Source organism: Solanum stenotomum, unplaced genomic scaffold, assembly GCF_019186545.1.
Source record: "Solanum stenotomum isolate F172 unplaced genomic scaffold, ASM1918654v1 scaffold26812, whole genome shotgun sequence".
NCBI classification, from domain to species: domain Eukaryota; kingdom Viridiplantae; phylum Streptophyta; class Magnoliopsida; order Solanales; family Solanaceae; genus Solanum; species Solanum stenotomum.
Window position 1 is genome coordinate 1 of NW_026029197.1, and position 17,024 is coordinate 17,024.

The 17,024-nt window shown below is 36.0% G+C and overlaps 3 protein-coding genes across 3 annotated transcripts; all 3 read left to right on the forward strand.

Moving 5' to 3' along the window:
• Positions 1-1,551: 1,551 nt before the first annotated feature.
• On the forward strand, positions 1,552-4,743 carry LOC125851537 (uncharacterized). The gene is made up of 10 exons (XM_049531312.1): positions 1,552-1,680; positions 1,900-1,918; positions 2,026-2,159; positions 2,231-2,344; positions 3,018-3,068; positions 3,141-3,229; positions 3,317-3,377; positions 3,486-3,563; positions 3,639-3,749; positions 4,210-4,743. The coding sequence occupies exons 1-10, from the start codon at positions 1,552-1,554 to the stop codon at positions 4,336-4,338; spliced, it is 915 nt and encodes a 304-aa protein (XP_049387269.1). The 3' UTR covers positions 4,339-4,743.
• Positions 4,744-8,263: 3,520 nt separating this feature from the next.
• Positions 8,264-11,317, forward strand: LOC125851536 (FT-interacting protein 3-like). Its single transcript, XM_049531311.1, has 2 exons — positions 8,264-8,328; positions 8,823-11,317. Exon 2 carries the CDS (start codon positions 9,011-9,013, stop codon positions 11,315-11,317), a length of 2,307 nt encoding a protein of 768 aa, XP_049387268.1. The 5' UTR covers positions 8,264-8,328; positions 8,823-9,010.
• Positions 11,318-14,067: 2,750 nt separating this feature from the next.
• LOC125851538 (G-type lectin S-receptor-like serine/threonine-protein kinase LECRK3) lies at positions 14,068-16,449 on the forward strand. Its single transcript, XM_049531313.1, has 2 exons — positions 14,068-14,586; positions 14,801-16,449. Exons 1-2 carry the CDS (start codon positions 14,430-14,432, stop codon positions 16,447-16,449), a joined length of 1,806 nt encoding a protein of 601 aa, XP_049387270.1. The 5' UTR covers positions 14,068-14,429.
• The last annotated feature ends 575 nt before the right edge of the window (positions 16,450-17,024 follow it).

Here is a 17,024-nt window from a genome sequence, read left to right on the forward strand (position 1 = left end):
AGCAAAGTCTAGAAGCGAAGTTCCACCTCCATTTCTCTCCCCAAAACCAAAGCCTCCATGAACATCATCAAAGCCACTAGAAGTTGCCCCGATGTGTCCATTAAAATCTCCACCAATGACAATCTTCTCGGTATTCGGAATACCTCTAACTACCTCATCCAATTCCTCATAAAAGAGCTTTTTGGCCTCCTCGTCCAATCCCACTTGAGGAGCATAAGCACTAATAACACTCCAAGTACATCCTCCAATGACTAGCTTAATCGTCATCAGTCTATCATTGATCCTCCTAACCTCCACCACTTGCTCCCTCAAATCCCCGTCTACTAAAATACCCACTCCATTTCTATCCCTTGACCCTCTTGAGTACCACAACTTAAACCCGTCAACATCCCGAGCCTTGGAGCCTACCCATCTAGTCTCTTGGACACAAGCTATATTTATCTTTCTCTTCTTGAGAATTTTCACTAGCTCTATGGACTTCCCCGTCAACGAACCTATGTTCCAAGATCCTACCCTCACGATATGTGAACCCGTAACCCCCTTACCCCTATGTTCCCTCGACCTCGGCCTCAACCGAGGACATGACTCATTACCACCATCAGATACCAAATCCACTATAACGATACTACAACCACAGTAAGATCTACACAGGAATACACTAACAACTGCAACAGGAATAAACTCTAAAAAGACAATACAGCAGCAGCTATACTATAGAGTCAAGTACAGTGTGTATTCTAAAGGACACGATAACACCCACTACACTATATACTGAAACACAGGTCTGTACTATAAAAGAAAACAGGACTGTTCCGGGATATGGAATCTGCACGAAAGAGCCCAGCAACTAGATTCAGAGCAAAAAAGAGGGAGAGAAAGGAAAGATAGAACCTGGTCGGACTAGATACGGTGGTCTATGGGCAATTTTCCGGCCAGAGCTGGTTGATCTCCGGCGACAAACAGTAGCACTGCCGTCTCTCTTCTGGTCTGGTCGCCGGGGAAGATAGGTGAGTTCGCCAGAGAAGCTGGAAATTGTTCTTGCCTTCACCGGGATTTGCTGTTCGCCGCTCGTTGGTCCGAGCAACTGGAGCTGCTGCTCGTTGTTATCGTCCTCGCTGGAGCTTAGGAGAAGAGAGAGAAAGAGGCTCGCCGGTCGGAGCTGGTCCTCGCGTTGCTTCTGGCCGGCGCCGCCTTCGATTTCAGCCGAGAAGACCAGAGAGAGAGAGAGAAGAGAAGAGAAGAGAGAGAGAAGAGGACATCCATTTGCTTAGTTTATCGTATACCCGAAAAAGAAAAAGTGAGAATCTATGTTTTTTGTTGTGTACAGCTCCATTTTTTCTTTTGGAACGTCTGAGATTGCATTCCTTCCTCTAAATTCCAAAAGATACATGCAGGAATGGTTCCCTTAGGATCTTGAGTTTCTTGTTGATCCTTTGTCCTTGCCGGAAAAACTAGAGTTCCCTTCACTGTTCTTGGCCGGCCATTATGCTACTTGAAAATTTAAAAACATACCATAATCTACAAACAGCTACATCTGCAACCAACAAACAGATGGTCTGGGAGCTCAGCAAAATTTACACTCAGGAAAGATCTACTGAAGATATTTATCTCTCTCCTCCGTATATTACCAGAGTTTGGCATGCTCCTTCTGTAGCTATCCATGTGAAAGAGACATTGATAGTGCTCATGTTCTCGAGATACTAGTGAAGCCAAATAGATTGTGGACTCTCTTCCTCTATCCTTGCCTTTGATACCAACTAAAAAATAGCTACTTTTCTTGTTAAACCGCACGTAATATAAACCACTAGAATTGACAGAGAAGTCTGGTAAATCATAATTTAGTCATTTTCTTGCCTGCTGTATTAAAACTGGTACGGTTTCTAGATTAAATTGCATTAGGTGAGAGAGGATTTGGTTGGTTCATTTCAAAAGTACTCCTCAGTCCTCAGCTTATCAATGCAGCCAAAGATCTGGAATTAAGTCAAGGAAAACCAAAGATCATGTTTTCACCTTTATATATCTGAGATTGGTCTATTTATACAGCTGTGGACGAGGCTGAAAAAGCATTGACTCACTATAATTCTCTTAGCGCCACATTGACTCAGCAACCAATATGGGCCGTTGCAGAAAATTATCGCTTTGAACCTGCCTTCATTGAGGTAATGTTAATGGTGTTGTGATCTTAATTTTTAATGTAACTAGGCTGGGAATTAATTATTGTCTTATACAGGGCAAGAAGTTAATTTCTGAAATTGGAGAAATGATGAATATCCAAATAATTGTTGAAGGAGCAATGAACAGCTCAAATCCCTACTTTGCTAGCTCCTGGAGACGCCAGTTTGTTGTGAGTTTTTCACTAAATGATATATTAGCTTCTCTATCTTGCAAAAAATTAAGAATCGGCCTGACTTTTTGAATATCAATGAGGAAAATGTTCCTTTTAAAAATGGCTTCATTTAGTGTAGATCCTGATGTGCTCTTCTGTCATACATGCTAAATAACTTTAAATCTAACATTTGGCACAAATTAGTATAGTGTTGAATAGTTGGAGTCCCGAACCAAAATGACGCCAGAACTATTTTTGTGACAAAAATGAGTGCCAAAAACTAAACATAACTGACGTTCCAAGTTAACGGCTGTTAGGCCATGTTTGACCAACTATAATGCATGAAATTCATGTGTTACGTTCAATTATTTCTGACTGCGTTATTGACCAGATTATCCTGCTACCCGTAATTGGAACGCACAACTTGAAAATTCATGTGTTATATAGTTGGTCAAACTTGGCCTAACAGACGTTAGCCTGGAACGTCAGACTTGGCACATTTACCACATGAAATTCATGCGTTAACGTTATATTTGTTATTTCGTCACAAAAGTTTTTTTTGCGTCATTTCGGTTCTGAACTCAAAGATCTTTTGTGTAGTTTTAAGTTCAATGGAAGCATGTCCGTTCTGTGCATTGTCTACTCTCTTTTGGTTTAAATTCTCTTTGACAATCTCATTTGATTTCTTCAGGGTGGTTTCATTCTAGACATGGGTGTACATTTTGTAGCTGGACTTAGGATGGTAATCTTCTTGCTTACAACTCAAAGCTTCTTCGATTATTAATAAGAACTAATGTCCTCTCCAAATGAACAGCTTGTTGGATGTGAGATTACATCATTGTCATCCATGAATTCTCATGTGGATAAGACTTTGCCTCCTCCGGATAACATCTCGTCAATGTTGTGAGTTCAAGACTATTATCCTCATCATACTAAGGATATGATTTAATGAAGTTGAATGAAATCATGATGAACTTTTCTTCTATTCAGTCAACTGGAGAATGGGTGTTCCGGAGTTTTTGTGATGGTGGTATCTTCGAAGTCACCAAAGGCAAGTAATATACTAACTAAACACTGTTTTCTCCAGAAAATATTTTACGTGACAAACATATCTGTAGAGCGGTAATTGCTGATTAATTTATGCTTTTCACATCTTTAGGTAATCTGGCGAGTTGTGGGTTTAAACGGAGTGCTGCAAGTTGACCGTGGTAACAAGGATGGAAAGCATGGCTACTCGGTAATTTGGAAGCTCTTATATAATGTCTTTCCCTTGGCAATTCACATATCTTTGGTCTTTAATTTGCTGTCCCAGGTTTCCCTACATATGGCTGATGGTCAAAGCAAGAGCTTCTTTTATCCGTTTAGCGGGGTCACTGATGAACTGAAAACATTTCTATCAGATGTATCAACGGCCAACCTGAAGGTAAAATGCTTCCTGAAGTTCTCATTTCCTTATATTTTATTAACCTACAAATTATTAGTCGGATAGATTTCTGCCTCGTTAAGGGTACATATATTTTAGGCATATACATACACAAACACTCAAACTTGGCCTCAACTGGCAAGTAAACACTCCCACTTTGAGTATGCACGCACATCTAGACATCTCACATTCTGTTTGCCCATTTGTCTAGGGAAATGAACAGTCATTTTCCCCATCCCTATTGTCCATTTTACTCTTTCTAAAAGTCCTATGTTTTTGTATAATATTGGTCCGAAATGAGCTTAAGTGGAGTGACAAAGTCATGGATGATTCATATAGTCGACCCTAACTTGATTCAATCAGAGTTGACATAATAGTAGTAATAGTACAGTAGTTGTTGCAGTGTTAACCTGATCTTTTGCTTTCATTCGCGCTATATTGAACTTCTTTTTTCATGCAGAAGGACCATAGCTCCCACATCGATCCTCGTCTCTCATTTGCTGAAGGTGCTCGTGATGTTGCTGTTTTGGACGCGATGCTCGAATCAGGAAAGAGACAAGGAGCTCTGGTTCAAGTAAAAAAGTTCTAATTTTACGCAGGCCTTACGCTCCTTAAATATGTCATGCACATGATTCTTGATCTTCGTACCATGAAGTGAATACGCTACTGGAAAAAACCGATTGATTATCCGAGGCTACATAACGAAAAGAAGAAGAAGGATCGATCGAAGATCACTGTCTCTCTTCTGTGAGCTACATCTTGGTTTCATCATCTTGTTATCTATAAACTCGACTAGTAGTTTACCGGATAAATTGATTTGTCGGGCGTTCCTGGCCCACCTAGCGAAACATGTGGTTTCGTGGTTATGACCAGCTAAGGCTAAAGTTCCATTAAAGGGAGTTTTGATTCCTTGGTTAGAGCCATTGTACTCTTTTTGACCTTATTTTAACATCTTTGGTAGTTGAATGATCAGTAATATCATTTAAACCCTCAATATGCTCGATTAATTTAGATATTAACAGTCTACTAACACCAGAAAAACAATCATTATCGAGTAACCATTCTGTTAATTCAAACATCATTTCCTGTCTACCCAAAACTCCTAAAGTATTAGCGCAATTTAAAATTATAGGACTACTATCTATCACTATTTCGAACAAAATTTTTACATCTTGCAAAGTTATGGTAGCCTCGAGGGTTCGCATGTGAAAGATATGCGTTTCTGGATGCCACCTTTCAATTAAAGCTGAAATTAGTCCGGAGTCATATAACATATATCCAACATCAATAATTCCTTTAAACTTGTAATTTTCAAAATACTAATGAATGCGAGGATGTAATTGACGATATTTTATATGTTGCCAAAATTCAAGATGCATGTGACTTGTAAGTTTTGTTTTTATATGGCATGTGAATTTAAAGTGCAGGCTACAGTTACAATTAAAAAAAAAAGGATTATTTTTAGCAAATCACTGTTCAAGCAGCGATTATTATAAAATAAAATAAAATTGGGGATATTGCTGCCCCAGCAGCAATTTTTAATTTTTTTCTTTTTTGGGGAAATCCCGGCCCCAGAAGCGATTTGCAGTTTTCTTTTTTTGGGAAATCGCTGCCCCTGCAACGATTTTATTTTTTTTAAAAAAATTCCCTTGATGGTAGCGATTATAATTACATTTTTTTACAGCAATTTTCTTAAGGAAATTTTATTTTTGACGGTGTTACCGAGGTTAAAAATGAACAAAGATATCATTGATGGAGTATCGATTTGTCCGTTTTGGTACTAAAAAATACAGTGGCCCTTTATACATTTTGGAAGAAAAAAGTGACTTTTTTGACTCCGGACTTTGAATAATTATTTGTAGAGAAATCGAAGTCTTATTACATTATCGCAGAAGGTTGTGGTGAGATATATGGATATGATTTCTCCATTCTCTGGTGTATAGAAACAATCTTGAAAGGAAGCACTTCTCCGGTAATGAGTCTTACACGATGCAAATTTAGATTAATCGGGCCCCTAAACACCGGATGCAAAACAAAAAAAACACAACCTTATTGCATGAACGAATAAAGGAAAACCAAAAAAAAGATTTCTTGTCAGAAGAAAATAAATAAAGGAGAGTAATTGTTATGAATTCCTCTATCCTTGACCAGAGGTCTTGAATTCAAGTCTCTGGAAAATGAAACTATCTTAGGTTCAAGCCAAGGGAATGTTTAATTTTAATTAAGAGCATCGCCTCAGGAAATAAGCTCTGCAATACACAAATTTGGATTTAGACGAGCCTTTGATATGAGTATCGAACATCGATAGAAATAGAAAAAAAAAGTAGATAGGAAGAAAATGTCTTGTATTTTAAACCAACCACACCTAAGACCTAACTTATAGAGAAACTTATAGACAATTTTCTTACCAAGACCAATTGAAGATTATTTATTGACAAATGAACAAATAGCACGTTACTTATTGAGTCAAGTAGATGATTTTGGACCCATTTTGAAAGCAATCTCTTATATTTTTTTTATTGGGGTTGAAAATTGAAAGCTTGGACCAATTGAATTCCTTCTTGAAAATAAAATAAAATTTCAGTTTGGATATATTTTTTGTGTGGGTAGAAAAGATAGATAAGAAATAGAGAAAAAAAAAAGTTATTAGGAACAAGAGGATTCTTGTTTTAGACTCAAATTCTTTATAGAGTGAAATGTAAAAATTATCTCTAAAAGTATTTTGATTTTTTGAGTTTTATATCTGAATTATCGTGTGCGAGTTTTCTACTTACACTATCACCAAAGTTCAAATGTTTATCGAAACACACCTCAACTATCTATCATTTATTTCTCCTACTTAGAATATCGTCATCATCGTTCATGTAGGAAAAGGGAACAATTGATTGTTGAGGTGTGTTTCGATAAATATTTGATGATAGTTCAGGTAGAAAACTCGCACATCTGATAGTTTAAGTATGAAGCTCGAAAAATTAAAATACTTTAGATGTGTTTTTGAGCATTCACTCTTCTTTTTATAGTCTAACTTCCCAAAGTGCATGAAGTAATTTTCCTATGGAATCTCTTTAATCACACGAGAGATAATGGTGAAAAACAGACCTAAACTATTTTATTTTTCGTGAGTTTCACACTCCAACTATCAACTGTGCTATTATCTTTTAAAAAAAGAACAACTGAAATTGATGTGTGAAATTCGCGAAAAGTGATATGTTAGCTGTTTTTTTTGTACCATTGACTCAAAAAAATGTTATATGTATACCTAATCAACTAATAATATCTTTATTATCGTAGCATGTGTTAACATCATTTTAGTCCAATTTTAATGTTACCTACATCATTGAATAAGATGGTGACTTTTAAACATAATTTAAACCTTCTTTCATGTAATTATTCCAATATCAACATAAACATACCCATTTAATTTATAATCATATTCAATGTATGTTAGTTCAAACCTATTATTTCTAAATAATTTGTCATTTTTTATCCTAGATTAAAGAAACAAGAGAAAATATTACTACTAGGAAAAAGAATAATCTTTTCATCGAAATTATACTCGTCATAATTGTTTCTGACATATTTTCTATCAAAATTTCTAGATTTTTCGATGAATTTCAGTTAGATACCATCTAAGTTTACACATTGAAAAAAAAAAATCTTTGATTGACAATTTTCGAAGAGTCTACCAATGTCTTTTTCATCAATCTCATCATTGTTTCTTGATAAATGGTTACATTTTCATACTTGTTGGATAATAGACACACTACTCTACTCTTAATTCACTAAAAGACCTTTATATATCAAACTTGATTTATTAGTAAAATTCAAATCCATTACATGTCTTCATCGCGATACAAATTAAATATGCAAATCACTCTGAAAATATGTTACGAACCAGTTGAAACACTCAAAACATCGATCCAAAGCCACCAATCAATTTTTTTTCTCAAATAGGACATGTGATAAATGCAAAATATTAAGGATCAAAGTTAGTTTTTTTTTTTATGTATCTTTTAAAGATCACATGAACAATGCAAATCCAGGACTTATTCTACAACAAATATTTTATGTACATTTTTAATTTACATATCAACCCCAAAACTTTTGTTAATTACAATTTTGTCCATATAAATTTAAAATTTATACTGTTCTTCTCTTAGTTATAACTACCCAAAACAACTCACTTTTGTTTTCTTCAACTGCCTCTTGAAGTAAGTTATCATTTCTTCAATTTTCTTCTTTTCCTTATAATCACTAAAAATTTGTGGAAAAAAATCAATTTTTTTTAAAAAAATCTTTGTTATTATTTTTCTTCCATTTTCTGAACTCTATGCAATTGTTGGTTTTCAAGAAATTTGAAAAAAATGGTATATGGTTTTTGTTACTATGACAAACTTTTATTTTCTTATAATAATGAAAAAAAAACAATTTTTTTTAGCATTGTTAGGTTTTTTTCGTCTGTTTTTAAGAAGAAGAAAAATATTATAGTTCTTGATTGTTTTATTTCCATTTTTTTTTTTTGCAGATTTTTGATCAATTTTCTATCTAGTAATCATTGAAGCAATTTGATCTTGAAAAGGTACTTTGATAATATAGTAGCATTGCTATTTTTGATCACCTCGTATGTTTTGTATTTTCTCTATAATTCTTTAAATTCTTCTTATGGTACTAGTTTCTTGTGCTTCAGTTATCGCTTTATTTTGTCGTTGTTAAATGCTATATAATGTTTTCCCTATCCTTTGCTTTTGTATTTTCTTTTTTTCAAACTGCTTTGATATGCGTTACTTGAGGGTCTGTCGGAATTACAAACTATCTATCTTCATGAGGTAGGGGTAAAGTCTTTACACGTTACTGTCTTTCCACTTCTAGGGTTTCACTGGATATGTTGTTGTTGTTGTTCTTATCCTACTTTTCTTTGATCAATATTTGATAGCTTTCATTTATATCTCCAAAAATTTGTCCTACTAAAATTCTTTTTTAGTTGTTCTTGTGGTACCTAAGTTTTGTGTTATAGAAAAATTTGTTAACTTATAGCTATTGAGCCTCAAAGTTTATGTCTTTATGTGATCGCAGAGTCAAAAAGATGTCTCGAGGTTCTATATCATCATAATAGGTGTAGATGGGGTGATCGGAGTAGTTATTTCTCGCTTGATGTCTCGAGGAAACCTATAGAAGGTGAGCCCCGAAGCAAGAGGGGAAACGAAACGGGGAGCTAATATTCCCATAGGAAAAAGATAAAAGTTGATCATAAGAAGGGAAAAATGCAGAAAGGTTCAATACATGAAGAGTTTGCTTTAAAGCAAACAGCTCCGAAAATTGTTGGATCAGGGGTGATGATAGGAGGAGATAAGGTAACCGTTGCCTATGACCTCGTTGAGCAAATGGAATACCTCTATGTTCGCGTTGTCAAGGCTAAAGAGTTAACAAAGGATGTCACAGGGAGCTGTGATCCTTATGTTGAAGTAAAAGTTGGAAACTACAAGGGCATCACGAAGCATTTCGAGAAGAAAGTCAACCCTGAATGGAATTATGTGTTCGCGTTCTCTCAGGATAGGCTTCAAGCTTCTTACATTGAAGTATGTGTGAAAGATAAGGATGTTGTGTTGGATGATATGATAGGAAGAGTCGTGTTTGATCTCGTTGATGTACCGAGAAGAGTTCCACCGGATAGTTCATTAGCCCCACAATGGTATAGGTTAGAGGATAAAAGAGGTGAAAAGTTGAAAAAAGGGGAAATCATGCTTGCTGTTTGGAGAGGAACTCAAGCAGACGAGGCGTTTTGTGATGCGTGGCATTCGGATGCAGCAGCTGTGGGAAGTGAGGGGATTTCAAGAATTAGAGGAAAGGTATATCTTTCTCCTAGACTTTGGTATATCAGAGTTAATGTCATTGAATGTCAAGATTTGCTTCCAAGTGAAAAGAATCGACAACCCGAGTGCTGTGTGAAGGTTATGTGTGGGAATCAGGTCTTGAAAACGAAAATTTCTCCAATAAAAAGTTGCAATCCAATGTGGAATGAGGACTTGGTTTTTGTTGTAGCTGAACCATTTGAAGAGCCTTTGGTTATAACTGTGGAGGATAAAGTTGGATCGAATTTCGAGTTTTTGGGAAAATGTGTGCTTCCTTTAAGCATTGTCCCTAGAAGGCTTGACAACAAACCTGTTCCTTCTAAATGGCACAATCTTGAGAAGCATACAGTTGTAGAAGGGGAAAAAAAAGAGACTAAATTTGCTAGTAAGATTCATATGAGGCTTAGTTTGGATGGTGGATATCACGTGTTGGATGAATCAATACATTACAGTAGTGATTTCAAGCCAACGTCGAAGCTTTTATGGAAATCCAGCATTGGACTACTTGAATTGGGGATAATAAGTGCAACAGGATTGTCAGCTATGAAGTCCAAGGATGGACGAGGGACGACAGATGCCTATTGTGTAGCTAAGTATGGGCCAAAATGGGTTCGTACAAGGACAATCATCGATAGCTTGTCACCACAATGGAATGAGCAGTACACTTGGGAAGTTCATGATCCTTGTACTGTAATCACAGTAGGAGTGTTCGATAACGGATACCTACAAGGGGGGAAATGTACGAGCATTGGAAAGGTGAGGATTAGGCTCTCGACACTTGAAACAGAGAAGGTATACACACATTCCTACCCTCTTATTGTCCTGCATCCATCAGGCGTTAAAAAGATGGGAGAAGTTCAACTAGCTGTGAGGTTTTCGTGTACGTCTTATGTCAATATGTTGTCTAAATACACTCAACCGTTGTTTCCAAAGATGCATTATGCTCATCCAATGTCTATCAGTCAGCAAGATTTCCTCAGGTTCCAAACTATTCAAATACTTTCAACGAGGCTAGGACGAGCAGAGCCACCGTTGAAAAAAGAGGTCGTGGACTACATGCTAGATGCTGGTTCGCATATATGGAGCGTAAGGAGAGCTAAGGCTAACTTTTTCAGATTAATCTATGTTGTGAGTCCACTATTGGCTATTGGAAAATGGTTTGATCAAATATGTCATTGGAAGAATCCACTCACAACAATTCTAATCCATATACTCTTTGTTATATTAGTCCTTTACCCTGCATTGATTGTTCCTACATTCTTTCTTTACCTATTCTTGATTGGTATTTGGCACTATAGATTGAAACCAATACATCCACCTCACATGGACATCCATATTTCACATGCTCACGGTGTTTTCCCCGATGATTTGGATGAAGAATTCGATACATTCCCAACATCAAGAAGCTCGGATAAGGTGAGGATGAGATATGATCGTTTGAGGAGCATTGGGGGCAGGATTCAGACCGTGATAGGGGACTTAGCGACTCAAGGGGAAAGGTTTCATTCATTGTTAAGCTGGAGAGATCCAAGGGCATCGGCTTTGTTCGTGACATTCTGTTTGTTTGCTGCAATAGTCATGTATGTCACACCATTCCAAGTTGTCGCGCTTCTCATTGGAATCTACGTGTTAAGGCACCCGAGATTTCGCCATAAACTTCCTTCATTGTCTACTAGTTTCTTCAAGAGGCTGCCTGCAAGAGCAGATTGCATGTTGTAGACTTGTAGTTAAGCAAATATTTGGTTTAAGAAGGTAGAAAATAAAGCAAAAATGAACTTGAGATCACAAAGTTCTATTATTTCTACCTTAGTATTTTTTCTATAATTTGACTTCTTTGAAGATACTAATGTGTACTGTATTTGTTAAATTACTGATTTTTTAGTCTTTATATTACTACATTAGTAAATACTCCCTCCGTCCCATTTTATGTGGCAACATTTGACCGGGCACGGAGTTTAAGAAATAAATGAAGACTTTGAAATGTTTACCAAATTGCCCTTTAAAAAGTAGACTTTTTTTTCTCTCTCCTCATAAATGTATTGGGGTATTATTTTAAGATTAAGTGGGACCAACAAGGATAAAAGAGGAATTGTACTTTTATAAACTTGCCATATAAGGAAATGTGACATTCTTTTTGGGACTGACCAAAAAGGAAATGTTGCCACATAAAATGGGACGGAGGGAGTAGTTAAATAGAAGTAGTAGCACATTATGTAGGTTCATAATTTTTATGAAATCTTGTTTTTTGATTGTTAAGCAAATATAAGTTGCTAACAACCATGTATTTTCATATTCGGATGGATTATTGTCTTTTCTATAACTATTGAATCCCTAAATGATATATATATAGGTTGGACGGACCAATAATAGAACATTGTTTCTTACATTACTACATGTGTATTACTTCCTTTTTTGACTAGCTCCAAAATTTTTTATTTGTCACTTTAATGAAATCTTTTTTGGTACGAAAGAAATAGGCATAATACATAAACATGATCCTTAACTTGGCGTAAGCTGACAACTATGATCTTTAACTTTGGGTGTGCACAAGTAGACACTTAAACTTGTATGAAATTGAACAAATAGACACATTCGGCGTACATGGCACCCTACATGACAATTTTGTGTCCTACATGGGATCCTACGTGTATTATGCCATGTAAGACACGTGTGTCTACTTGTTCAATTTTCTACAAGTTTAAGTTCCTACTTGTGCACACTCAAAGTTGTAGGACATAATTGTCAGCTGACGCCAAGTTAAGGGTCATATTTATGTATTATGCCAAAGAAATAGTTATCGATCACTTTAGAAAACCAAGAAGGTATAATTATTCATTTGTGGAAGAGACCAGGGTAATTTAGCCAAATACCCTCTTATGATTAATGTTACTAAATACTTTATTGTTAAAACTTTAAACAATAGATAAAAGGACCATAGAAGTATGAAGAGTCGTAACAGTATTTTCTCATTAACATCTTGTTTTTTTTTTTTAAAGAAAATATATTATTTAAAGTCAAAACAAATAAGTGTTTTTCATTAGCTATTATTTTGTTGAATTTCTTTAGTGAATAGACAAGGAAAGGATCATCTTAAAATACTATAAATGTTATAGACAAAGTCACATAGAAAAGCCAAGAGTTATATTCAATTTTCCAACTGAATTAATAGTTAAAGATATAATCAATGTTCCATCAAGACAATTGGAGCTAGGACCACAAATTGCCTAGTTTAATCGTTATTTTTCTTGACTGTGGAATTGACCTAGTCACTAGTCTAATTAATATCTTGCTAGAGGTAGGCGGAAGAAGTATCGGAAAGAGGTGATTAGACCGGATATGACGTACGTAGTTTCAGCTTACCGAGGACATGACAGTAGATAGGAGCAGGGGCGAATTTATGTGTAAAAAATGGGTCACCAGAACCCGTGGTCATCTGACTAAACTCGATATATTACTTGTATAATTATTAAAGAACATATTAAATAAATACTTGTGGAGCCCGTTCTTAAAGTTGCTGGATGGTTCACTAGTTTGACAGTTAGATTTTAACACCAAGGTCTCAAGTTCAATCCTAGCCAGCCACAATTCACTTAAATTTTTTTAATAACTAATAACATTCGTTTTTTCAAAAAAAAAAAAAAACAAAATTCTAAAGCTATGGTGCACCCGTTTTCTTGAAATCCTGGATTCGCCTCTGGATAGGAGGTTATGGCGCACACATATTAAGGTAGAAAGTTAGCAGGTTAATGGTGTCCTCGCTTATCCTTCCATTATAGCAGTCCTAGCATTACTCTAATACACTGTATCAAAAATGATCTTTAGCGGCAATTAATTAGCAATTGTCGCTAAAAATACATTTTTAGCGGCAATTAGCCCTCTTTGTATATGTCTCTAAAGACTTTAGCGACATTGGATCTAATGACACTTAACTAATGCCGGTAAAGACTTTAACACTCTTTCTTAATGTGTCTATTTATTGCCGCTAAAAGTTGTTTTTGTTGTAGTGTAGTTTCTTGTCCTTCGATTTCTTTTACTATTTGATGTTTCTTATACTTTGATTTTCATATTATTTTATTGTAGTTACTGGTCAAATTGATTTTCATCTTCTCAATAGTACTTTTTCATGACTTCTTCTGTTATTTCTTTTTATGTTTTTCCTTGAGCTGAGGGTCTATAAAAAAAATAACCCCTCTCTCTCCAAAGTGGAGGTAAAATCTGCGTACGCTCTACGTTTATGTAACATCATTCAACTAGAAGCTAATTGCCTTGATTTGAAAATTATTTTTCCCTTTATTGATATTATTAGTCATACATGCACCTAACATAGAAAAGTAGAAGTTGACTCTGAAGTCTTCATAGTTCATCCAAAAATCACACTACAAATTAACAATAACACCAATTAATTCATGTTCTTGATTTGTTCAAACAAATCATATTTTCTCTTGCAATGCCTAATTATATTTCTTATTTTCTTGTAATATTTCTTCTTCTTTTTTTCTTTCCATTACACAATTTAGCTCAAAATAATGGTAGAATAGCTACTGGTAGTTCTATTAGTGCAACAGATGAAAGTACCCCATGGCTTTCACCATCTAATGATTTTGCATTTGGTTTCAAAAAAATTCAAGAAAATAAAAATGAGTTCTTGCTTTGTATATGGTATGCAAAAATTCAAGAAACAACTATAGTTTGGCATGCTAATATAAGTAATTTAGTGCCACAAGGATCAAGATTGAATCTTGATTCTCAAAGAGGTTTAATACTTAGTAATGCTCAAGGGAATACTCTTTGGAGAAGTGATTTGGTTTTTGGTAATATTGATTATGGATTGATGAATGATAATGGGAATTTTGTTGTAATGGGAAGAAATTCCAATGATCCATTGTGGGAAAGTTTTAGAAATCCAACTAATACTTTGTTGCCAAATCAAACACTGGAAAGAGGAAGCTTCCTTGTTTCTCAAAAGTCACAAGCTAATTTCACTCAAGGTATGCACGCGTTTGAATTGTCGTATCTATCATACATCCTATCCTCCCCAGACTCCACTTGTCAGATTACACTGAGTATGTTGTTATTGTTGTACGTGTTGAATTGTGTGACCAACTCATTTGATTGTTTGATTATATTTGGTCTCTAACATGATATCTATATTATGGGTTGAGAGTACGATTTTGATGATTTAATTATATTATATCTCGACAGGTAGGTTTTATCTTCGGATGCTTGATAATGGGAATATGGTGCTTGTCACACAAAGTGTGTCTTCCAATATGGATTATGATGATGAGTACTATAACACTCAAACTTCTGATACAACAAATGCAACAAATTCAGGGGATAAGCTGGTTTTCGAAGAGAATGGGGTGATGTATGTATTGAAGCGAAACAATCAAAGGCAAATTCTTACTCCGCAATCCATTCCTTCAGCTTCGGACAATTATCATCGTGTGACACTTAACTTTGATGGAGTTCTTAGTCATTATTATCATTCAAGGATGTTGAATAGCAGTGGCTGGAATATTCTTTGGTCTCAGCCGGATAATATATGCATCGAAATTGATGGAGACAAAGGACCTGGTTCTTGTGGTTACAACAATGTATGCAGTCTTGGTACAAACAGCAGACCAGTTTGTAACTGTCCTAAAGGATATTCGTTGGTTGATCCGAACGATGCTTATGGTGACTGCAAACCAGATTTTTCTATAAGTTGTGATGAAGTTGGGAGGGGTTCACCTGATGATTTTTACAGTTTTATCACGATTCGTGATACTGATTGGCCGAAATCAGATTTTCAGAAAATTAGCCCTTCTACTGAACAAGACTGCCAAAATGTTTGTTTGAATGATTGTTTCTGTGTTGTTGCCATTTATAGAAGCAATAGTTGCTGGAAAAAGAAGCTTCCGTTATCGAATGGGAGAATAGACACCAATTTGAATTCAAAAGCTTTTATGAAAATAAGGAAAGATGGTGTTCCTCCTCTGAGTACTCCTGGCTTTCCAAATTCAGGATCTAGTCGTAGCAAGAATTGGCGAAATCTGGCTGTTGTGTTGTCCGGGCTCTTAGGAAGTTCTGTGTTGGTAAATATTCTTTTCATCAGTGTATTCTGTTGGGGATTCTTCCACATTTACAAAAAGAAAATGAAGATATCGCGCCCTACGAGTCATGTGGCAGACTCTATGTGTCATAGTTTTACATACAAAGAACTTGTAGAAGCCACAAAAGACTTCAAGGAAGAGCTAGGCAGGGGTGCATTTGGGATTGTTTACAAAGGGGTAATGCCTATCGGTTCAAGAAACGTTGTCGCTATAAAGAAGCTGGACAGAGTTGCTCATGAGGCAGAGAAGGAATTCATAACTGAAGTAAATGTGATTAGTCAGACTCATCACAAGAATTTGGTCCGTCTGCTTGGATATTGTAACGAGGGAGCTCATCGTTTGTTGGTCTACGAGTATATGAGTAATGGAACTCTTGCAAGTTTCATTTTTGGTGATCTGAAACCTACTTGGAGTCAGAGGACAAATATCGCGATGGGGGTTGCAAGGGGACTTGCATACCTCCACGAAGAGTGTAGTACACAGATTATCCATTGCGACATAAAGCCTCAAAACATTCTCCTTGATGATCATCATGTTGCACGAATATCAGATTTTGGATTGTCTAAACTGATGATGATTAACCAGAGTCGAACGCTTACTAATATTAGAGGAACAAGAGGTTATGTTGCACTAGAATGGTTCAGGAATAGTCAAATCACCGTTAAGGTAGACGTTTACAGCTTTGGTGTACTACTTCTAGAGATCATCACTTGTCGGAAAAACTATGAGAATGAGGAAGCTACGGACCAGAGGTGATTCTTACAGATTGGGTTCTAGATTGCCTTCAAGAAGGAAAGTTGGAAGCTCTAGTGCAAAGTGATTTCGAGGCTTTGAATGACAAGAAGCAGCTCGAGAGGTTCGTGATGGTTGGTGTTTGGTGCATTCAAGAGGATCCGTCTACGAGGCCTACTATGAGGAAGGTCTGTCAAATGCTTGAAGGATCTGTTGAGGTGACATTTCCGCCATGTCCATATAATTTTAGCATTACTATTTAAGATCATAAGCTTCATTTACGCGCGATTTACCTCCTCTGTATGTCCTTCTTCGTTCAAGTGTTCTTGTTATATGACTTGCTTTCATGTTTAAATTGTATGAATCAAGATACTGTCATCCATATTATATCAGTGTTCTTAGGTAGTTCTGTTTTTGTTAATGGGTACTTCTTTTGAGTACTTTCTCTCGAGTTTCTGTTTGGGCTTTCAGTCCACGCTTAAATTGTTCCTGCATTGGTTGGGTTGAGTTACGCCTAGATACCATATCTTTACATGGTATTAGAGCTAGGTCTATCCTCGTTTGGCTCTCAGTCCACCTTTCAGTTGAGTCTGAGCGAG